The 24100-nt window shown below is 38.3% G+C and overlaps 3 protein-coding genes across 3 annotated transcripts; 2 read left to right on the forward strand and 1 right to left on the reverse strand.

Moving 5' to 3' along the window:
• The first annotated feature begins 6240 nt into the window (after nt 1-6240).
• Nucleotides 6241-6927, forward strand: LOC134273331 (RE1-silencing transcription factor-like). The gene has a single exon (XM_062755535.1). The coding sequence runs from the start codon at nt 6241-6243 to the stop codon at nt 6925-6927; it is 687 nt and encodes a 228-aa protein (XP_062611519.1).
• Nucleotides 6928-13004: 6077 nt separating this feature from the next.
• LOC134273333 (RE1-silencing transcription factor-like) lies at nt 13005-13691 on the forward strand. Its single transcript, XM_062755537.1, has one exon. It carries the CDS (start codon nt 13005-13007, stop codon nt 13689-13691), a length of 687 nt encoding a protein of 228 aa, XP_062611521.1.
• Nucleotides 13692-17266: 3575 nt separating this feature from the next.
• Nucleotides 17267-21212, reverse strand: LOC134273329 (interferon-induced protein 44-like). Its single transcript, XM_062755534.1, has 3 exons — nt 21075-21212; nt 20523-20700; nt 17267-17538 (listed from the first exon to the last, which is right to left on the reverse strand). Exons 2-3 carry the CDS (start codon nt 20629-20631, stop codon nt 17279-17281), a joined length of 369 nt encoding a protein of 122 aa, XP_062611518.1. The 5' UTR covers nt 20632-20700; nt 21075-21212; the 3' UTR covers nt 17267-17278.
• Between the last annotated feature and the right edge of the window lie 2888 nt (nt 21213-24100).

Here is a 24100-nt window from a genome sequence, read left to right on the forward strand (position 1 = left end):
ATTTAGAGATTTTTACAAACTTTACAATCAATTTATTTTCTTAAAGTAAATAATACCTCTCCAGTTTTTTCATATGTTCTTCATAAATGTATAAGGTGAAATTCGAAGCATCAGAAAATTCCACCAGTGCCTGCGTCTTTTGTACACATCGTTATGTTTAACCCCCCTTTTTTAAAGCAATTTTTTAATGTTATTTGGCATTTCACAGCAGGTCCAAATTTTTTTTTCAACTTTTTTTTTAATAGAAAATACAAATAGCAAATTATTTCAAAGGACAAAATGAGAATAATCACCTTTGTTTAATTAATTGTACATGAATTGGAAGTAATATCATTTTAGGTATTTACCACTATGTGAAAAAACAGGTAACCTGGTTGCCATGGAAACAACCCAATTGATCACTTTTAATAATATTTTTGTAAATTGGGCTTATAATGTAACTATTTCACAAAGTTTCAGCAAAATCCGTGAAAATCAATTTCCAGCCCATTTTGATGCAGCCGCAGGTCATGTGACCTGAAGTAGGTATAAATATGGAGACAGTCGGGTTGATTTAGTTAGTCTGTTATGTACGGCTGTGTAGAAGGGACGTCTACAGAAGAGTCAAACGTGGTAGGTACTGAAAGGGATACTTTATTAAGTCTTACGTGTCTGAAATAGACTTTCGAGACTTTGGTTGGTAATATAAAATTATATATAGTACCTTATTACACTGGTTTGACTGAATTTAAGAAGCGGATGCGCTTCACTCCTTGAAAGGCGCGCGCTCCCGAGAAACAAAGGGTATATTGTACATATTTCTAATTTAAATTTGTGATTGAGAAATTGATTTATTCTTTAATTGTTCAGATAGAACAGTCGAATCCCACAAACGAACCCGAAAACGTTTCATAAATTTGGTGGCAGCGCGATGGGATTCGGCAAATAATTACAGTAATCAATATTCTAAATTAACAAGTTCTTAATTGTGTTATGTTTGCCTTGTAAATCATGACTGCGATGGAGGAAATGATCAACGAAGAGATATCCTTTCTTGAAAAGAGTTGTGAGAGATTGCGTCTTGAAATAGAACAGCAGTCTACACCCGTTGAAACAACTCGACCAATGCGCGATTCTGGAATTGCGTCATTGACTGGTGAACGCGCACAAGGAAATCAGCCTGGAGGAGCGCTAGATGGTGTGACAATGAGGAGAAAAGCAACTCAACGAAATTTGACTGCAGAACCAAATGCACCCAGCTGCGAGTGCTCAACAATATGAAACGATGGTGCCACAGCCAAGTTGGAAAACGCCGAGCATTTTGTCAAATGCGCATCCGCACCCAGTCCATATGTTGAGTGAGACTCTGGCGCATTCTCCTTTTCACGTTCAATTGGAAACGCCATCGTAAGGAGATTATCAAAATAGGCCTCAAGTATTTCATGAGGGTCAGGTACAAAACAAAATTGAGACTCCAAGATCTTCATTAAATGCGCGGTTTTCAGAAACTGCTTTAGAACATAATGCACAGCCACCTATTCCAATGAATCGTACATCCGCGGATGCGCTGCATCAAACACCTGCGGATGCGCTTCATCAAATACCTGCGAATGCGCAGAGTCGATGTGGAAATTTCGGAAATGGGGTAAACCAAGAGATAGATAGCTCATTTCCCCGACAGATAGCCAACGTTGCTGATAAGAAGAAGAAGGACCAAATTGAGAAAGCTACAGCCAAGTGTAACATTAAGCCGGCAACCTTTGATGGAACTCATTCTTGGCTAGATTATAAATCCCATTTTGATGCGTGTGCGGCTATCAACAATTGGAATTCTAAGGAAAAGGGGTTGTATTTAGCAGTGTCACTGCGAGGAGCTGCACAAGGGATATTAGGAAATGTTTCGCTAGAAACAGGACAACAATATGACCTCTTAGTGAAAGCGCTTGAAGAGAGATTTGCTCCACCTAATCAAACGGAGTTGTACCGTGCGCAACTCAAAGAAAGGCGTCAACGGGCATCAGAAACATTATCTGAGCTAGGCCAAGCTGTGCGCCGATTGACGTATTTGGCATATCCATCTGCACCGGCAGGAGTAAGAGAAACTCTTGGTAAAGAGGCTTTTACTGATGGATTGATAGATTCTGATATGAGACTACGCATTAAACAGAGTCGACCCCAGAATCTAAATGAAGCTATTCGCCTGGCAGTAGAACTTGATGCCTACTATAAGACCGAGAAAAGAAGTCATATGCGCGCTATTGAAAGTCAGGGACAAGCACGAGCTCAAGCTTCCGAGTCTGGAGATTTGAAGCGCTGATGCAGAAAATGCAGAATAAAATAGATAATCTGGAGAGGCAGATTAAGACAAATGCAAGATTCAACAAAGATTCTTTTCAGAGGGAAGGCAAGCGTAACAGGGTAAAATGTTACTACTGCTCAGAGGAAGGACACATTCGGAAGAATTGCCCAAAGTTGAAGAACAGAGCTCAAGACAAAGAAAAGGATAGGCGGCGACATGAATCAAAGTCAGATGGCGGAAGCGCATGTCAAGTTCGCAGTAGACGTAAGAGAAAGAGAAAATCTAAAAACAATGGCAATGTTGGCGCAAACAATTTGTGCGAGGAAGCAGGTATCTTCATTCAGGGAAATGTGAATGGGAGAAGTGCAAAACTCTTGATTGACACTGGAGCATCCCTTACTCTTATTTCAAAGAGATTGTTTGATACATTGCAGGAGGAAAAGCCTGTGCTAAAGGAGAACGCACAGCGAATATTCAATGCTAGTGGTTCTGTTCTGTCCCATTATGGTAAAGCAACATTTTCTCTCAAGATTGGTGAGACAGGTAGAACTATTGATGCAGTTGTTGCAGATATTTCTGTGGACGGAATTATTGGACTTGATTTTCTCAAGAAATACAATGGGTTAATAGATCTTCAAGGGAGTTCGCTGCGATTAAATAATGAGACATGCCAATTTTCCTGGGAAGGCACACTAGGTTGTTACAGAGTCACTGCAGCAAGTGACATTAGCATACCACCGAGGAGTGAAATAATTATTTCTGCCAATGTTACGGGAAATAATAACTATGGAGGTGCAGATTACTTAGTGGAACCAGAACGAAAATGTATTGAAACAGGGCGTGCGCTAGTAGGACGCACTCTCGTTAAAGGTAGCGATAAGATACCAGTTTGCTTAATGAATGTCACGGATGATGTGCAAAATATTTTTCGAGGAACTCTGATTGGAAAAATGACAGCTGTTGAGGAGAGACCAAAATCGCCATTTTATCCTCAGGGTTTAACCAAAGAGCTGAGAGGTGATCTGAAAGATTTGTTAGACAGATGTAAAGGTAATCTATTACCAGAGCAAGTGACAAAAGTTGAGAACTTCCTACGTAAAAATCAGTTTTTGTTCGCAACTTCTAATTATGACTTAGGACAGACCAATGTGGTGCGCCATAAGATAAACACGGAGCAGGCTAAACAACCTATCAAGCAAGGTCCTAGGCGAATTCCGATTCATCTAACTCATGAGGTAGATGCACAGGTTAAGGAAATGCTCAAAGAAGGATGTAATAGAACCTTCAAACAGTCCCTGGGCATCGCCAGTAGGAGGAGAGCGACAAGCCGAAGACTGCATTTGTGACACGACAAGGTTTATTCCAATTCAAGGTTATGCCCTTTGGCTTATGCTGTGCGCCTGCGACGTTTGAGAGACTTATGGAAACCGTTCTTGCAGGACTCCAATGGGATAAATGTTTAGTATACCTTGATGACATTATTGTTGTTGGCAAATCATTTGATGATTTGCTTGAAAACCTGCAACATGTTTTTGAGCGATTGCATCAGGCCGGCCTAAAGTTAAAGGCCAAGAAATGCAATTTATTTGCTACCAAGGTATCCTATCTGGGACACATCATTTCCAAAGACGGAATTGCCACCGACCCAGAGAAAGTGAAAGCGGTAGCTGAGTGGCCAATTCCAAGTACTGTGACTGAATTAAGATCTTTTCTAGGTCTTTGCAGTTATTACCGGCGCTTTATAAAGAATTTTGCATCAGTTGCCAAACCATTGCATCGACTCACAGAAAAAGGAAGGAAGTTTCTGTGGAGTAAAGAAGCACAAGAAGCATTCGAAGTGCTGCGCAACAAACTGATAACTGCGCCAGTATTAGCTCTACCAGATGTAACGAAGCCATTCATTCTGGATACCGACGCTAGCAATGAAGCGATCGGTGCGGTATTATCTCAAAATATTGATGGCAAGGAACGTGTTATAGCATATGCTAGCCGTACATTGTCCAAGTCAGAAAGAAGATATTGTGTGACACGGAAAGAACTTTTGGCCGTTGTCCATTTTATTAAGCATTACCGCCACTATCTCTATGGTAAACAGTTTCTTATTAGAACGGACCATGGGTCATTGAGGTGGCTTTTAAGATTCAAAAACCCAGAGGGTCAGTTGGCTAGGTGGCTGGAAGTGATCAGTACCTATGATATGAAAATAGAACACAGACCCGGTAAAAAGCATGGTAATGCGGACGCACTGAGCAGAATACCTTGCGCTCAGTGTGAGTTTGATGCTTCATCAATGGAAAATGCTGAGTATGATATGAAAGTTGAACCAGCTGTACGAACTTTACAGCCATCAGAGGTAAAAAGTGACGACATGGATTATAGTCTGCAAGAGGCTCAGGAGCAGTGTAAAGACATTAAGCTTGTAAAAACATGGGTTGAGAAAGGTGAGCGACCAAGTTTTAGCGATATATCTATGCATGGCTACGTAGTGAAGTCTTTGTGGAATCAGTTTTCTAGACTTGCTATAGAGAATGGATTGCTAATGCGTAAGTGGACTCTGCTTCGTCCCAACAAAGAAGTTCATCAAGCTATCATACCTGACCAAGAGCGCAGACGCGTCTTGGAAATGTGTCATGATAATCAGACGTCGGGACACTTTGGGGTAAACAAAACGATAGCTAAGATACGACAGAGATATTACTGGCCTGGATTTCAAAAAGACGTCTATCAGTATGTTACAGGTTGTGACAAGTGTACGAGACGTAAAAATCCAAATCCTAAACACAGGGCCCCAATGCAGATAACCGGATCAGGTATGCCAATGGAAAGAATTGCAACAGATATACTGTGTGAGCTACCTGAAACTGATAGAGGAAATCGCCACATTTTAGTTGTGTCAGACTATTTCACCAAATGGACAGAGGCATTCGCTCTGCCAAATATGGAAGCTGAGACGATTGGACGCACTATGGTGGAACAGGTATTTGTCAGATTTGGCATCCCCTTCACCATTCATTCGGACCAAGGTCGACAATATGAGAGCAGGCTCTTCCAAGAGATGTGTCGGTTACTTGGGATTAAAAAGACTCGTACAACACCCTATCACCCGAAGTCAGACGGGATGGTGGAGCGTTTTAACCGCACACTGCTCTCTATGTTAAGCACTTACGTACAGGAAAACCAACGTGACTGGGATTTGCATCTTCCATATATACTTATGGCATATCGTTCTACAGAACATGACACCACCAATTTCTCGCCAAACATGCTGATGCTGGGGCGCGAAGCCACTACACCATTAGAGTTGATGTATGAAATGCCCCCAGATATTAAGGATATTCCAACAAGTCAATGGGTTTGGGTGTTACGTGAACGATTAGAGTCAGCTCATAAGTTGGTCAGAGAAAACATGCAAGGTGAAATGCAGCGCCAGAAAAGGTACCATGATACCAAACTAGCATGGTCATCCTTTAGTCCCGGAGAAAGAGTTTATGTATTTTTCCCTGCCAGAAAGAGCGGTTGTTCTCCGAAGTTAACATCGTTTTGGAGAGGGCCTTTCTTAATTGAAGACAAATTGTCAGATGTTTTATATAAGGTTGCATGCGGAACAAAAGGCAAAAGCACTATCATTCACTGTGATCGCTTGCGGAAGTGTAAGTCACAGATACTTCAAAGAGAGAATGATATCAGTAATTTCGAGAGTCAAAACAATGCAGATGATACTCAAGAGTGTCTTGTAGAAGAAAATGAAGATCAGTATGATATTGCTGAAAACCCTAGCATTTGTGTTTCAGATAGGCCAAGGCGCATTAGAAATGCACCTGCGTGGCATGACGACTTCATTGTTGAATACAAATTATAAGCTGTCAGTACAAGTATAGATTAGTGTACAGCAATTTCATTATATGTTTAGTTTTTAAAATATTTTTATACTCAGGATTTTGTTTTTGAGATTTTTGCAGATCATGGCAAACACCAAGACCACTAAAAGAAAAGAGGGTCACCTTTGTCCTATGTGTTCTCAGAGATTCGGTGAAGAATCAGAGTGGGAGAAACATGTACTTGAGTGTGGGAGGAAGCGCAGACAGAAACGGTTTGAATGCAGTCATTGTGACTATGCTACAAATAAGAAGAGCGATATGGTCAGACATTGTAAAACTCGACATGGTGGATTCGCTCAGGTTGACAGCGAGAGTGATTGGGAGCAGTTGGATCCCGGGAATCTATCAGATGTTGTTGGTGAAGCCACAGCGGCTGGGACTTCCCTTCCTTCTTCCGAAGTGACGCAGAGGAAACCAACAAGACCGACTCCTGTACACACTCCAAAAGTCAAGAGCTTATTGAGCAAACGTTCTTTAATTCCTGTTGCTCCTGCTACTTTCCAGCATCCCATGACGACTGTTAAAGAACATACAGCCCCTTCGGCAACAGTATCAGCGGCTTCGTCGACTGATGTCCAGGATTGTAGTGTCGAGGATTCCATCCGTTCAGTTGGTGTCGACAAAGGTACACAGACTCTTCCAACAGAGCAGATGACAGAGGCCACTCAGACCGAAGTGACCAAGAGAAGACGTTTGGATCGGTGTCAGGAAACATATCAAAAGGACGGAAAAAATGTAGTAGAGACCCATGAAGAAGAACTCTGGTTTTAATGGTCAAAACTGTAGATATGGCAAATAACATTGTAAATTTAAGCAGAGAGCTTAGTGTGTTCTAATGTTTATTGGACCTGCGCAAAGTCAGTCAAGAAGATTGTTTCATGGTGTAAATAATAATGAACATATGTAATATTGTACGCCTTTAGTTTTTCTTTATTGAGGAATGCGAGACGCATTTCCTGGAGGCGTGGGTAGTGAAGCAAAACTGTAATCGAGATCATATTATCCTTTCATTTCTCGGTAGTTGCACTGACTTCCGGTTTCTTGTTTCCTTTAGGTTCTCCGCAGGTCATGTGACCTGTTGTAGGTATAAATACGGAGACAATCGGTTGTTTTAGTCAGTCTGTTGCTGACGGCCGAATTGGAAAGACGGTTGTATACAGAGAAGTCAGACGTGGTAGGTACTGCAAGGAATACCTTGAATCAAGTCTTATGTGTCTGAAATAGACTTTCGAGACTTTGATTGATTATATATTATTTAGATAAAGTACCTGATATTCTTGTTTGACTGAAGGTAAGAAGCGGACGCGCTTCAGTCCTTGGAAGGCGCGTGCGCTCCCAAGAAACGAAGGAGTAATTGTACATACTATTAATTTAAATTTGTGATTGAGAAAATTGATTTATTCTTTAATTGTTCAGATAGAACAGCCGAATCCCATAAAAGAAAACGAAAACGTTACATAAATTTGGTGGCAGCGCGGTGGGATTCGGCAAATAATTACAGTAATCAATATTTTAAATTAACAAGTTCTTAATTGTGTTATTTTTGCCTTGTAAATAATGAGCGCGATGGATGAAATGATCAACGAAGAGATATCCTTTCTTGAAAGGACTTGTGAGAGATTGCGTCTTGAAATAGAACAGCAATCTACACCCGTTGAAACAAGTAGACCAATGCGCGATTCTGGAATTGCGTCATTGACTGGTGAACGCTCACAAGGAAAACAGCCTGGAGGAGCGCTAGATGGTGTGACAATGAGGAGAAAAACAACTCAACGAAATTTGACTGCAGAACCAAATGCACCCAGTTCGACAAGGGATTATGCTGCGAGTGCTCAACAATATGAAACGATGCTGCCACAGCCAGATTGGAAAACGCCGAGCATTTTGTCAAGTGCACATCCACACCCAGTTCATATGTTGAGTGAGACTCTGGCGCATTCTCCTTTTCAAGTTCAATGGGAAATGACATCGCAAGGAGATTATCAAAATAGGCCTGAAGTATTTCATGAGGGTCAGGTACAAAACAAGTTTGAGACTCCAAGATCTTCATTAAATGCGCGGTTTTCAGAAACTGCTTTAGAACATAATGCACAGCCACCGATTCCAATGAATCGTACATCCGCGGATGCGCTACAGCAGATATCAGCAGAAGAGCTGCATCAAACACCTGCGGATGCGCTTCATCAAATACCTGCGAATGCGCAGAGTCGATGTGGAAATTTCGGAAATGGGGTTAACCAAGAGATAGATAGCTCATTTCCCCGACAGATAGTCAACGTTGCTGATAAAGAGAAGAAGGGCCAAAGTGAGAAAGCTACAGCCAAGTGTAACATCAAGCCGGCAACCTTTGATGGAACTCATTCTTGGCTAGATTATAAATCCCATTTTGATGCGTGTGCGGCTATCAACAATTGGAATGCTAAGGAAAAGGGGTTGTATTTAGCAGTGTCACTGCGAGGAGCTGCACAAGGGATATTAGGAAATGTTTCGCCAGAAACGGGACAACAATATGACCTCTTAGTGAAAGCGCTTGAAGAGAGATTTGCTCCACCTAATCAAACGGAGTTGTACCGTGCGCAACTGAAAGAAAGGCGTCAACGGGCATCAGAAACATTATCTGAGCTAGGCCAAGCTGTGCGCCGATTGACGTATTTGGCATATCCATCTGCACCGGCAGAAGTAAGAGAAACTCTTGGTAAAGAGGCTTTTATTGATGGATTGATAGATTCTGATATGAGACTACGCATTAAACAGAGTCGACCCCAGAATCTAAATGAAGCTATTCACCTGGCAGTGGAACTAGATGCCTACTATAAGACCGAGAAAAGAAGTCATATGCGCGCTATTGAAAGTCAGGGACAAGCACGAGCTCAAGCTTCCGAGTCTGGAGATTTGAAAGCGCTGATGCAGAAAATGCAGAATAAAATAAATAATCTGGAGAGGCAGATTAAGACAAATGCAAGAGTCAACAAAGATTCTTTTCAGAGGGAAGGCAAGCGTAACAGGGTAAAATGTTACTACTGCTCCGAGGAAGGACACATTCGGAAGAATTGCCCAAAGTTGAAGAACAGAGCTCAAGACAAAGAAAAGGATAGGCGGCGACATGAATCAAAGTCAGATGGCGGAAGCGCATGTCAAGTTCGCAGTAGACGTAAGAGAAAGAGAAAATCTAAAAACAATGGCAATGTTGGCGCAAACAATTTGTGCGAGGAAGCAGGTATCTTCATTCAGGGAAATGTGAATGGGAGAAGTGCAAAACTCTTGATTGACACTGGAGCATCCCTTACTCTTATTTCAAAGAGATTGTTTGATACATTGCAGGAGGAAAAGCCTGTGCTAAAGGAGAACGCACAGCGAATATTCAATGCTAGTGGTTCTGTTCTGTCCCATTATGGTAAAGCAACATTTTCTCTCAAGATTGGTGAGACAGGTAGAACTATTGATGCAGTTGTTGCAGATATTTCTGTGGACGGAATTATTGGACTTGATTTTCTCAAGAAATACAATGGGTTAATAGATCTTCAAGGGAGTTCGCTGCGATTAAATAATGAGACATGCCAATTTTCCTGGGAAGGCACACTAGGTTGTTACAGAGTCACTGCAGCAAGTGACATTAGCATACCACCGAGGAGTGAAATAATTATTTCTGCCAATGTTACGGGAAATAATAACTATGGAGGTGCAGATTACTTAGTGGAACCAGAACGAAAATGTATTGAAACAGGGCGTGCGCTAGTAGGACGCACTCTCGTTAAAGGTAGCGATAAGATACCAGTTTGCTTAATGAATGTCACGGATGATGTGCAAAATATTTTTCGAGGAACTCTGATTGGAAAAATGACAGCTGTTGAGGAGAGACCAAAATCGCCATTTTATCCTCAGGGTTTAACCAAAGAGCTGAGAGGTGATCTGAAAGATTTGTTAGACAGATGTAAAGGTAATCTATTACCAGAGCAAGTGACAAAAGTTGAGAACTTCCTACGTAAAAATCAGTTTTTGTTCGCAACTTCTAATTATGACTTAGGACAGACCAATGTGGTGCGCCATAAGATAAACACGGAGCAGGCTAAACAACCTATCAAGCAAGGTCCTAGGCGAATTCCGATTCATCTAACTCATGAGGTAGATGCACAGGTTAAGGAAATGCTCGAGAAGGATGTAATAGAACCTTCAAACAGTCCCTGGGCATCGCCAGTAGGAGGAGAGCGACAAGCCGAAGACTGCATTTGTGACACGACAAGGTTTATTCCAATTCAAGGTTATGCCCTTTGGCTTATGCTGTGCGCCTGCGACGTTTGAGAGACTTATGGAAACCGTTCTTGCAGGACTCCAATGGGATAAATGTTTAGTATACCTTGATGACATTATTGTTTTTGGCAATTCATTTGATGATTTGCTTGAAAACCTGCAACATGTTTTTGAGCGATTGCATCAGGCCGGCCTAAAGTTAAAGGCCAAGAAATGCAATTTATTTGCTACCAAGGTATCCTATCTGGGACACATCATTTCCAAAGACGGAATTGCCACCGACCCAGAGAAAGTGAAAGCGGTAGCTGAGTGGCCAATTCCAAGTACTGTGACTGAATTAAGATCTTTTCTAGGTCTTTGCAGTTATTACCGGCGCTTTATAAAGAATTTTGCATCAGTTGCCAAACCATTGCATCGACTCACAGAAAAAGGAAGGAAGTTTCTGTGGAGTAAAGAAGCACAAGAAGCATTCGAAGTGCTGCGCAACAAACTGATAACTGCGCCAGTATTAGCTCTACCAGATGTAACGAAGCCATTCATTCTGGATACCGACGCTAGCAATGAAGCGATCGGTGCGGTATTATCTCAAAATATTGATGGCAAGGAACGTGTTATAGCATATGCTAGCCGTACATTGTCCAAGTCAGAAAGAAGATATTGTGTGACACGGAAAGAACTTTTGGCCGTTGTCCATTTTATTAAGCATTACCGCCACTATCTCTATGGTAAACAGTTTCTTATTAGAACGGACCATGGGTCATTGAGGTGGCTTTTAAGATTCAAAAACCCAGAGGGTCAGTTGGCTAGGTGGCTGGAAGTGATCAGTACCTATGATATGAAAATAGAACACAGACCCGGTAAAAAGCATGGTAATGCGGACGCACTGAGCAGAATACCTTGCGCTCAGTGTGAGTTTGATGCTTCATCAATGGAAAATGCTGAGTATGATATGAAAGTTGAACCAGCTGTACGAACTTTACAGCCATCAGAGGTAAAAAGTGACGACATGGATTATAGTCTGCAAGAGGCTCAGGAGCAGTGTAAAGACATTAAGCTTGTAAAAACATGGGTTGAGAAAGGTGAGCGACCAAGTTTTAGCGATATATCTATGCATGGCTACGTAGTGAAGTCTTTGTGGAATCAGTTTTCTAGACTTGCTATAGAGAATGGATTGCTAATGCGTAAGTGGACTCTGCTTCGTCCCAACAAAGAAGTTCATCAAGCTATCATACCTGACCAAGAGCGCAGACGCGTCTTGGAAATGTGTCATGATAATCAGACGTCGGGACACTTTGGGGTAAACAAAACGATAGCTAAGATACGACAGAGATATTACTGGCCTGGATTTCAAAAAGACGTCTATCAGTATGTTACAGGTTGTGACAAGTGTACGAGACGTAAAAATCCAAATCCTAAACACAGGGCCCCAATGCAGATAACCGGATCAGGTATGCCAATGGAAAGAATTGCAACAGATATACTGTGTGAGCTACCTGAAACTGATAGAGGAAATCGCCACATTTTAGTTGTGTCAGACTATTTCACCAAATGGACAGAGGCATTCGCTCTGCCAAATATGGAAGCTGAGACGATTGGACGCACTATGGTGGAACAGGTATTTGTCAGATTTGGCATCCCCTTCACCATTCATTCGGACCAAGGTCGACAATATGAGAGCAGGCTCTTCCAAGAGATGTGTCGGTTACTTGGGATTAAAAAGACTCGTACAACACCCTATCACCCGAAGTCAGACGGGATGGTGGAGCGTTTTAACCGCACACTGCTCTCTATGTTAAGCACTTACGTACAGGAAAACCAACGTGACTGGGATTTGCATCTTCCATATATACTTATGGCATATCGTTCTACAGAACATGACACCACCAATTTCTCGCCAAACATGCTGATGCTGGGGCGCGAAGCCACTACACCATTAGAGTTGATGTATGAAATGCCCCCAGATATTAAGGATATTCCAACAAGTCAATGGGTTTGGGTGTTACGCGAACGATTAGAGTCAGCTCATAAGTTGGTCAGAGAAAACATGCAAGGTGAAATGCAGCGCCAGAAAAGGTACCATGATACCAAACTAGCATGGTCATCCTTTAGTCCCGGAGAAAGAGTTTATGTATTTTTCCCTGCCAGAAAGAGCGGTTGTTCTCCGAAGTTAACATCGTTTTGGAGAGGGCCTTTCTTAATTGAAGACAAATTGTCAGATGTTTTATATAAGGTTGCATGCGGAACAAAAGGCAAAAGCACTATCATTCACTGTGATCGCTTGCGGAAGTGTAAGTCACAGATACTTCAAAGAGAGAATGATATCAGTAATTTCGAGAGTCAAAACAATGCAGATGATACTCAAGAGTGTCTTGTAGAAGAAAATGAAGATCAGTATGATATTGCTGAAAACCCTAGCATTTGTGCTTCAGATAGGCCAAGGCGCATTAGAAATGCACCTGCGTGGCATGACGACTTCATTGTTGAATACAAATTATAAGCTGTCAGTACAAGTATAGATTAGTGTACAGCAATTTCATTATATGTTTAGTTTTTAAAATATTTTTATACTCAGGATTTTGTTTTTGTGATTTTTGCAGATCATGGCAAACACCAAGACCACTAAAAGAAAAGAGGGTCACCTTTGTCCTATGTGTTCTCAGAGATTCGGTGAAGAATCAGAGTGGGAGAAACATGTACTTGAGTGTGGGAGGAAGCGCAGACAGAAACGGTTTGAATGCAGTCATTGTGACTATGCTACAAATAAGAAGAGCGATATGGTCAGACATTGTAAAACTCGACATGGTGGATTCGCTCAGGTTGACAGCGAGAGTGATTGGGAGCAGTTGGATCCCGGGAATCTATCAGATGTTGTTGGTGAAGCCACAGCGGCTGGGACTTCCCTTCCTTCTTCCGAAGTGACGCAGAGGAAACCAACAAGACCGACTCCTGTACACACTCCAAAAGTCAAGAGCTTATTGAGCAAACGTTCTTTAATTCCTGTTGCTCCTGCTACTTTCCAGCATCCCATGACGACTGTTAAAGAACATACAGCCCCTTCGGCAACAGTATCAGCGGCTTCGTCGACTGATGTCCAGGATTGTAGTGTCGAGGATTCCATCCGTTCAGTTGGTGTCGACAAAGGTACACAGACTCTTCCAACAGAGCAGATGACAGAGGCCACTCAGACCGAAGTGACCAAGAGAAGACGTTTGGATCGGTGTCAGGAAACATATCAAAAGGACGGAAAAAATGTAGTAGAGACCCATGAAGAAGAACTCTGGTTTTAATGGTCAAAACTGTAGATATGGCAAATAACATTGTAAATTTAAGCAGAGAGCTTAGTGTGTTCTAATGTTTATTGGACCTGCGCAAAGTCAGTCAAGAAGATTGTTTCATGGTGTAAATAATAATGAACATATGTAATATTGTACGCCTTTAGTTTTTCTTTATTGAGGAATGCGAGACGCATTTCCTGGAGGCGTGGGTAGTGAAGCAAAACTGTAATCGAGATCATATTATCCTTTCATTTCTCGGTAGTTGCACTGACTTCCGGTTTCTTGTTTCCTTTAGGTTCTCCGCAGGTCATGTGACCTGTTGTAGGTATAAATACGGAGACAATCGGTTGTTTTAGTCAGTCTGTTGCTGACGGCCGAATTGGAAAGACGGTTGTATACAGAGAAGTCAGACGTGGTAGGTACTGCAAGGAATACCTTGAATCAAGTCTTATGTGTCTGAAATAGACTTTCGAGACTTTGATTGATTATATATTATTTAGATAAAGTACCTGATATTCTTGTTTGACTGAAGGTAAGAAGCGGACGCGCTTCAGTCCTTGGAAGGCGCGTGCGCTCCCAAGAAACGAAGGAGTAATTGTACATACTATTAATTTAAATTTGTGATTGAGAAAATTGATTTATTCTTTAATTGTTCAGATAGAACAGCCGAATCCCATAAAAGAACCCGAAAACGTTACATAATCATTGATTAATGAAGATTAGAAAGTCTAACACGAAATCGTGTCTTCCTGCTTTTTTTTAAAAAAAGAAAACTTGAGTTTTGGGGAACTGTAGCGCACCGCGATCGTATTTCTTCCATATTAAAGTCTATTTAACCGGAATAAAAAAAAATATCACATATCCAAGAGAAAAAAATCTCAATTATGGATTAGATTTAATCTTTATATCTCTGTATTCATTTGAGGCATAAAAACTATAATTTTTATTGATTATGTAATATAGAAAGTCTTTTAAGTAGTGATATTTCCTTTCTTCAAATAAGGTTTTACTAAACTTTTTTTATCCATTTTTCTTTTCTATTAAAACAGAAATTTAACTAAAATGTATTTACAGTATGATGATGTAAGTGGAAAAAATATGTTATGAGTGGTTTAAAAAAAATCAATTTGGTGGTCAATATTTTTTAATCACCCACTTTCATAGCTTATAATATTCTAAAATTTTTACCAGATTTTCAAACAAATATTTCGAAGAAGGAAAAGATTTCCCGTTCTTACAGAGCGTTACTTAGGGATCTAGATAATTGTTTTAAATACATCTTTCGCAGTCGCAGTTTGACGTTGCCAAGTTGTAGTACATTTTTGGACATAGGTAGAGTAAACAGCTGCAAGTTTTCTACTGGCTTGTGATTTTTCCTGTTCATGATATATTGTTTATATATTGTGAACGAGAACTACGGTATGCGGGGTGATGACATATTTCATTTTATCTTTGCCACTTTATTTAAATTTAAAAGTAGACTTTGATAGTTGAAGCTCAAAGGACTTAAATTTAAGATAATATACTAAAATTGCTGTTGGTTGATAATAAAAATGAAGGTCAAAGCAACCGTGCCCATATTCAAAGTACTTTAACATGTGCACATAAATAAAATATACATGTAGTGTACTTAGTTTCTTCCAAGGATCAGATCAATTCAGCTTTATCCTGTATGCTAGTTCAATAATTGTTCTCAGAAGTACAGTTAAGCTTTCAAAGCAAACACAATCATACTTAATATTTTAGGTCATAGAGGGGAAAGTCAAAATGGTTTCTACAATAAGAACTGTGATTCAAAAGAATTTTATGACGCATTAACTTTATTATCAGAAATACATATTTCATAAGCATATCCTTTAATACTTAAGCTACATGAGAAAAAAAAACAAAACATAAAAATAAGCATTTCAACAAGCTGTTTTGGTTTTTTTTTTTGATAAATATGTTTTGGATTAAATAGCTTCAAGAACAATTTGGAAATGTGGCAAGTACAGAAAACATAAATCATTTTCTCATGTACTTTTTCAGAATGAAGGCAAAATTGCATGAAATCGGTTTGAGTTTCAGCAAAAGGCCTAGGTATAAGATTTTCCCATTCCTTGCTTCTTCTGGGAAAATACGGTCCTCTTACATCAATATTTACATTTCTAATGTTTGCCAAATTAAAAACAACCTTTAAACAATAAAATACACAACAAACTCAAGGATATTAAATATTGATTACTTTTAGTGTGAAACCTTTTCTAGATTATAAACATTACTTTTAGAGTAAAATATTCTTTCCTGGATTATACATGTATATATGCATTGAAGTAATTAATACATGCACACAAACCTTCAAAAGCTATTTACAAAACACACAATTGGGTAGCGCTAAGTTTTCCATACAGAACAGTTCATGCTATCTTGTGATAATAAAAAATGTACATTTAGATTCCAGTTATTAATCAGCTTTGATAATTTTCAGACGCCATTATACATTATTTACATTTTATTAAAGCAGGTCAAACAAAGATACGATTTACAAAGTTTTGTAATTCTGATGACTTAGACTACTGTATAGGGGGAAAATAACTCACGGTGTTAATATTCGCTATATTCACGGTGTTAACAAATCCGTGAATTCAAGAAACAGTGAATAAATTTTCAATAATCTCCATGTTTTATTTGGAAATTTGTGAATAGACTACGATAGATTTGTATAGGTGTACGTGCAGTCCATGGTCATTTCAGTAATTGCGAGTTGTAATGTCACTCAATTAATTTTAATTATCACGCTTTACTCTAATTCAAATCGGCAGATAATAATTTGTGTTTGTTCAAAAGCTGTTTTAATAGCCAACGTGTTTCATCAATCAAAACACGTGGCCCATGGGTTTTGATTAATCCTCCGTAACTAATGTTACCATGTGGTTTTGTTACCTGCATTCTCATGGATATTAGTTCATGTACAGTTTTTATCGACATTTTGGCTTTAAAAAATCATTCAAATAAATATCGAACTTACTGACGATGTGGAAGGATATTATTTCGTAGAACTACATAAAAACTTTTATTTCCGTCCAGTGGTTTTTCGCCGCGTTGTATTATGATCTTGGGTGCACATGCACTCGTGGTAATAGCATATAGGAAAGTCATTTGACGTTTAGAGACTATTAATAATTGCACTTGTGTTAAATACTTATCTAAAAAATATAACAATTTTATAATAACTTACCCTGTTGTTCGTGAAATAAAAACATAACGCTGATTAATTTCGTTTACATGTAGCTATGGTATAGATTAAATGGAGACAAGGGAAGTAACTTTTATTACATACCAAATTCCGCGAATTCAAGAAACCGCGATAGTGTCAGATGAGAGAAAAACGTGAAAATTACAACCCGTGAAATTAATCCCCTATACAGTATATTATCAGACTACAACTATTTTAAGCATTGTATAATTAAACGTTGTTGCATTCAAAAGCATTTAGCTGTCGAACCTAATTTACTCATTTTTTGGTTAATAGAGGAGTTCTTTTTATCAAGCAGTAGCTTTGAGAGCAACTAAGGGGAAGTAGATTTTGTAATAATTAATCGTAAAAATCATCTGGCACATCATCCTTGGTAAGACTTAATAAAGTCATTAGCCGTTTGCATCATGGTCAGAAGATAGAAGAGGGCTAGGATGTCCTTCTCCAGTATTGGGAAAATTTCATTAAAATAGTTGGACATCGGAAAAACATTTGTTAGTGGAATCTGCATGTTCTCGGCAGCTTTGATACACATATCTCTGACGACCTGACTCCGAAAGATATCCCGTGTGTTTGAGATGCCAAGCAAATCAACCTTATTGAAAAGAACCATCTGTGGTATATCTAGAAATGTAATCGAATAGAATTTCAGTTTTAATGTTTCCCAAATGACAATCGAATCTTTTATGACAATCGATTCTTTCACAATTTATTTCTCCCATTATAAAACAAAATGTCCAGTGTATCTCAAAAGCTGATGGAAATATTGCAGAAGAGGCATTTAAAACATGTTTTTCGTTGTCACGATGTCATGTTCACATTTATTGCCTAGGTTGTCATATTTGAAACCTAAAATGTACTTATTAACTAAAAGCCCATAGGCCACATCGCTTACCTGAGTAGCTCTGACCATGCTGTTTTTTTTTTAATTCCGTCCTTTTAATACATATTGTGACCCAACCCTACCACACTGGTCTTTATGTGGACAATTTAAAAACTACATTACACACAAATGTTTCAGCTTTTCTGACCCAGTACACTAGTTCCAGTGAAGAAGATTTTTAAAGTATTTCCTACATATTTCTATGTAAAACTTTGATTCCCTATTGTGCCCCACCCTACTCCCGGGGGGTCATGATTTGAAGAATTTAGAATCTGCAATTCCTAAGAATGCTTCCACTTAAGTTTCAATTTTTCTGGCCCAGTGGTTCTTAAGAAGAAGATTTTAAAGTCTTTTCCTATATATTTTCTAATTTAAACTTTGATTCCCTATTGTGGCTCCACCCTACCCCCGGGGGTCATGATTTGAACAATTTAGAATCTGGACTACCTCAGAATGCTTCCACATAAGTTTTAGCTTTTCTGGCCCAGTCATTCTTGAGAAGAAGATTTTTAAAATTTTTTCCTATATAAATGTATATATTTCTATGTAAAACTTTGATTCCCTACAGCTTTTTCTCATTTCTGGCCGAGTAGTTCTTGAGCAATGGAAATATCGACTAAATTGTGTATTTGAAAATGTATTCGTAATTTGGATGGCGATTATTTTTTGTACATTATTTATATCGGATAATTGTAATTATGATTAATAACTACATATCGAGGACGATTATATTTAATATATAGACTAGTCACGTGATGCAGCAGTCATGCGATTTTAGCACATTGACTTGTAGTATTGATGTTACATATAAATATCACTAGTGCAAGGCAATAACCTATTAAATTTCCAAGTTTAGCATATAACTATTTTCAACATGCATTGTAGTTTCTAAAAAGTGCTGCGATACTGTTTAAATTCTGCAATTTCATTGTTAAAATTATACTTGTATGACCGAATGCTATATGTTTTGCTGGTAGGCGGCATGAAATATTGATATAATTAAATTGTTTTAAGATTTCATCAGGATCGCATCACTTTTCAGATACCTACATAATTCTATAGTTGAAATATAAAAGCTTACTTTGATCCAAAGAGTGTATGCCCTTGCACTACATCGATTTATTAAGACCCCCACACACATTACCCTCCGATGTACTTGCATACACATATACAGCAGTGTTAATTAAATATGTAATGTACAGAAAATATTTATTAATAAAATAGTCAAGAAAACATTAAATTCAAGTTATTGGCCCATAGAATATCTGTAAATAATATTTTATTTAATTAAAGAATACATATTTTGTTAAGAAAATATTACTTGATCTGATTTTCATACACCACCATATTTTGAAATAGTCTTGGATATATTACCTTTTCTTATGTTTTAGGCAAATAAATAAAACATAAATATATCAATGAAGTATAATGTTCAAGTTGTAAATCGCTTTGAGATTGGTGGAAAATAAGCATCGTCATCGTTTTTTGTCAATAAACATATGTTACCCCCCTTGTCACACAAAAAGCTTAGGTATGAATTTGTAAAATAACATTCCATATTACCTGTAAAAAGAATTTTTTTGACACCCGCGGGGTGGGGATGGGGGTTGTTGGGTGGGAAGATGTTTTTAATATATTTCCGTTTCCATTAATTTCTATAGTAAAAAACACAAGTTTTACCAAAATTTTAAAGTTATCTCTCTTTGTTTTCCCAAATTAGTCATGTTTTATGAAAATCCATATAATTATATCTATAAAAAAATATTAAAAATTCATCGAATATGTTAACTTTTGAAAATTGACTTGGAGGTAGGCGGGAGAACAATACTGTCGTTCGTACTTCTTTTCAAACCTCAGCTACAATGCGTATTTTGGTATAACACACAACAACAAATCAACCGACAAATTGCTGTGGGTAAAATGAAAAGCCGCGAGATACAAAAAAAGAGTCATCATAACATTTTTGTAAATACCTTATGTTTTGCTAATCCGAGGTTTGTGGATAGTTTTGAATTTTTATCTACAAATTTGAGCATTTTTCATCCCTGAGCCTTGGCTGTATAAAACATACAACAGGTTGGATAAATATTCACATATACACACAACCACAATACGTAGGAGATTTCTTTCATCACTTTCTTTACAAAAAACTATTTTGATTAAAAAAAAATCTGAGACTTGATCTATTCACGCTGAAACCAATGTGACATCATGTGGATAAGATTTTAAAAATGATATTCTATGCACCCTATTTAGGAGTAAATGTGTTATCTTACCATTAAAAGGAATTGTTAAAACGCAAAAAATAGGCCCAGACATCTCACTTATATAATGCACCTGTTCTTTAGTTACGATCATGAACAAGTGATGTTCCCAAACTTGTTCATTGATCTTCTTGGTCTTGATGGTAGAACAATAATTAAATTGTTGTTTTTTTTCAGTCGAGATGTCCTGCTTCTTTAACATACCGTGATGACAAAGCTTGCAGCTAATGATATTTTTCCAGTTGTATGTTTGACAGAAAAAATTCCATAATATATGTATAATCAGTGTAAAGCATTGATAATATTGTATAAAACGTTTGATAAAAATCTCCCATAAATTGAGGTGACGTTAGATATGTTTTTATCAAACTATCTAACAAAATAATATATTGTTTTGTTCCTCAGATGGAAGTTTAAAGCTTTGAAGTGGATGTTTTAAAGAAATATTTGTAAAAGCTTACTCTGCATGGCTAGATTCTCCCTTAAACGTCGTAGTTGTTCTTTAGTCTTGCGATTCATCAGCTGTTCGAAATGATTCTCAACGCTGTCGACGTACACAACGCAGTGCATGCGATCTTCAATTTTTGGCTTTTTTCTATATTCATGGTCTTCTTCCTCGATAGGAGCTTCAGGATCGATCTATAATTTATCACCGTTATTTACTGAGTGTGAAGTACATCTGTTTCATATTTGGATGTTTACTGATTCTAAGCGATAAGGACCAACTAACTATCGAATTGTATGTCAACTAAATTACCTCCGCTTTGCAATCATCAAAGTTCTTATTTGTGTAGTGATTTTCGCTATCACATGCGTATGGTTTTTACATCTTCAAATTCATTCAATACTCAAAAACATGCTCCGAGTACGCCAACTTTATAAACCGGGGAAGCTACTGATTTAACATGGATTTAAAAAAAATCTTAAAGAATAAAGAAATCAAATTGTTTCTTTAAAAAAAGGGGCAGATTAACATTTAATGAACATTTTGAGTTAATCATAAAAATCGTAACCTTGTATCCGCTTTTAACATGACCTCGAACAATTGCTTCAATATCCTCTGTTGGAATCCCATATTCATCATTAAGTACTCTGCATTTAAATATCCGCAACGGTAAGATTTTCCCTTCTTTCGTCCTCAGATGAAATGATTCAAACTAGGAATAAAAATTAAAAGATATCAATTTTGCATAAATGAATTATGAAAACCCGCATCTTATTTTTAAAAAGACAAGCACGAACAATATCATAAAATGTATATTTTACAATCTCTAGTTAAACGACGCCTTTGTACATATTCAATATAGTATTTCCAATTATATTCTACGCATTTTACTTTACCATATAATTAATAAATTCAAAATGAATAGGAAGCAAGTAAATGAAAATTGACAACTTGACATCATTAGATATTGGATAACTTTAGCAATTAGATATTTTTCATTGTATTCTTCCAAAGCAAAAGCATACGCTCAATATATATGCAACTGACTTTGAAATACAGTATGTTTGGGATACTGGTGTATATTTAAGCAATATACCTACTAGAAGTACTAATTACTAAAATTATTTTCATGTTTGAAATTAGGGTAATGGGGTCTTGAAAAGTAGGATATACGATCAGCGACTACAGTTACTTTAAGTCATTTGAAATGATTTCACTTTAAAAATGTTATAATAGTTTTTGAATGATGACTTCTTAAGGACTTGGTGATGATCAAGTCTAGCCATTGCAATTTCTTAAATTAAAAGAACAGTGCATGCTTTAGTGGTTATCTTTTAAGATTTCTTTTTTGAAATAATACTTTTTGATACGTTAATGATTTAGTTTTGTGTTTAGCAGCAGATACCTAAAATGGATTCGATACTAGTAATTACGTTATCAAAAACAGGAAAGCTTGAATCTGATTAATCCATCTTGGTTGAAATTAATACGAAGAAATTCTTTTATAAAATTTGGCAACATCATAATTGCAACTGTGTGAAGATTTGTTATCGAAGTATTTCTTATTGAATTTTATTTCTTCAAATATATAATAACTCCAATATCAATATTAGTAGTATAAGGCGTCTGGATAGGGGAGGATTCTGATTGGATGAGCCGCTGGGGGGTTGGATTCTGATTTGCTGAGCCGCTGGGGGATTGGATTCTGATTGGCTGAGCCGCTGGGTGGGTCAACTGAGTACAGCCCTAACCCTTACCCTAACCCCTAACCCTGGGGCTAGGTGGGTCAACACAGTATAGCCCTTACCCTAACCCTAACCCCAAACCCTCACCCTAGGGTGGGGTGGGGATAGCCAGGTCAACTCAGTACAGCCCTAAACCTAACCCCTAACCTCTAGCCCCTAACACTAACCCTAACCCAAGGGTGGGGTGGGGATAGCCAGGTCAACTCAGGACAGTCCTAACCCTAACCCCTAACCCCTAGCCCCTAACCCTAATCCTGGGGGGCTAGGTGGGTCAGCTCAGTACACAATCCTTGTAAGTCCAATACGGGGCGCTTACATTATAGCTTTTTAACTCATTTGAGCTGAAAGCTCAAGTGAACTTTTCTGATCACAATTTGTCCGTCGTCCGTCTGTCTGTCTGTCTGTCTGTCCGTCTGTAAACTTTTCACACTTTCGACTTCTTCTCAAAAACCGCTGGGCCAATTTCAACTAAGCTTGCCACAAAGTATACTTGGGTGAAGAGGATTCAAGTTTGTTCAAATGAAGGGCCATGCCCTCATTCAAGGGGAGATAATTAGGAATAAATGAAAATTTGGTGACATATTTTAAAAATCTTCTTCTCAAGACCCACTTGGCCTCAAAAGCTGAAACTTATATGGAAGCATCCTTGGGTAGTGTGGATATTAAATTGTTAAAATCAAGAACCCCGGGGGTAGGGCGGGGCCAAAATGGCTGACCAAAGTTTTACATAGAAATATATAGGAAAATTCTTTAAAAATCTTCTACTCAAGAATGGCTAAGCCATAATTGATCATATTTATATGGAAGTATCCTCAGGTAGTGTAGATTCAAGTTTTTTTCAAATCATGACCCCCGGGGTTAGGGCGGGGCCAAAATGGCCGACCAAAGTTTTACATAGAAATTTATAGAAATTTTTTTTTAAAATCGTCTACTAAAGAATGGCAAATCCATAATTGATCATATTTACATGGAAGCATCCTCAGGTAGCGTAGATTCAAGTTTGTTCAAATCATGACCCCCGGGGGTAGGGCGGGGCCAAAATGGCCGACCAAAGTTTTACATAGAAATATATAGGAAATTTCTTTAAAAATCTTCTTCTCAACAATGGCAAAGCCATAATTGATCATATTTATATGGAAGCATCCTCAGGTAGTGTAGATTCAGGTTTTTTTTTTTTTTACAAATCATGACCCCCGGGGGTAGGACGGGGCCAAAATGGCCGACCAAAGTTTTACATAGAAATGTATAGGAAAATTCTTTAAAAATCTTCTCAAGAATAGCAAAGTCTTGATTTGTCTTGAGACTACTTCTGGATTTAAGCTTTTCAAGTATAAACCAATTCTGCTTTTTCCTAGCCACAGTGCTCAGGTGAGCGATGTGGCCGATGGGCCTCTTGTTACTATACGCTGCTACTACGATTCAACGCTGCTACTACGATATGGCAGCGAGTCAAGATTGTGATTGTGACGTCACCTTGTGATTATGACGTCATGTTAGTCCTTCACAGCCTCGCTGGCTGCTTAATTTTGACACTTTAAAAACACAGCTGATTGTCAGCTGATTATAAGAAAAACAAAAGGTTAAAAGTTTTAATTTGTTTTATTTAAGTAAGATTAAAAGTCAATGCTTCTTCTGGACTTTCACGGTCTTCTTAGTTTTTTCCCTCTCCTTTTTCTTGAGATTGTTTTCCTTCAGGTAGTAAAGGGATGCGACAATGTATATACACTTTATAAATGTCTGCAAAAAGTCCTTGAGGCCTCTTTTCGTCCTATTGAGACGTCATCCACTCTATAAATACAGCTCATTTTAAAGTCAGAGCCATCAGCTGTTGACATGGATTCTACTAGAG

This window comes from Saccostrea cucullata, unplaced genomic scaffold (genome assembly GCF_032062105.1).
Source record: "Saccostrea cucullata isolate Sc308-1 unplaced genomic scaffold, CSIRO_AGI_Scuc_v1 ctg7757, whole genome shotgun sequence".
Classification (NCBI taxonomy): Eukaryota; Metazoa; Mollusca; class Bivalvia; order Ostreida; family Ostreidae; genus Saccostrea; species Saccostrea cuccullata.

Bases quoted from the DNA above. Each gene is read 5' to 3' on its own strand.
- LOC134273331 (XM_062755535.1), top strand. From the start codon at position 6,241: ATGGCAAACACCAAGACCACTAAAAGAAAAGAGGGTCACCTTTGTCCT.
- LOC134273333 (XM_062755537.1), top strand. From the start codon at position 13,005: ATGGCAAACACCAAGACCACTAAAAGAAAAGAGGGTCACCTTTGTCCT.
- LOC134273329 (XM_062755534.1), bottom strand. From the start codon at position 20,631: ATGCACTGCGTTGTGTACGTCGACAGCGTTGAGAATCATTTCGAACAG. The intron at 17,539-20,522 runs GTAAGCTTTTAC...TTACATTTCTAG, and splicing joins GGAGAATCTAGCCATGCAGA to ATATACCACAGATGGTTCTT.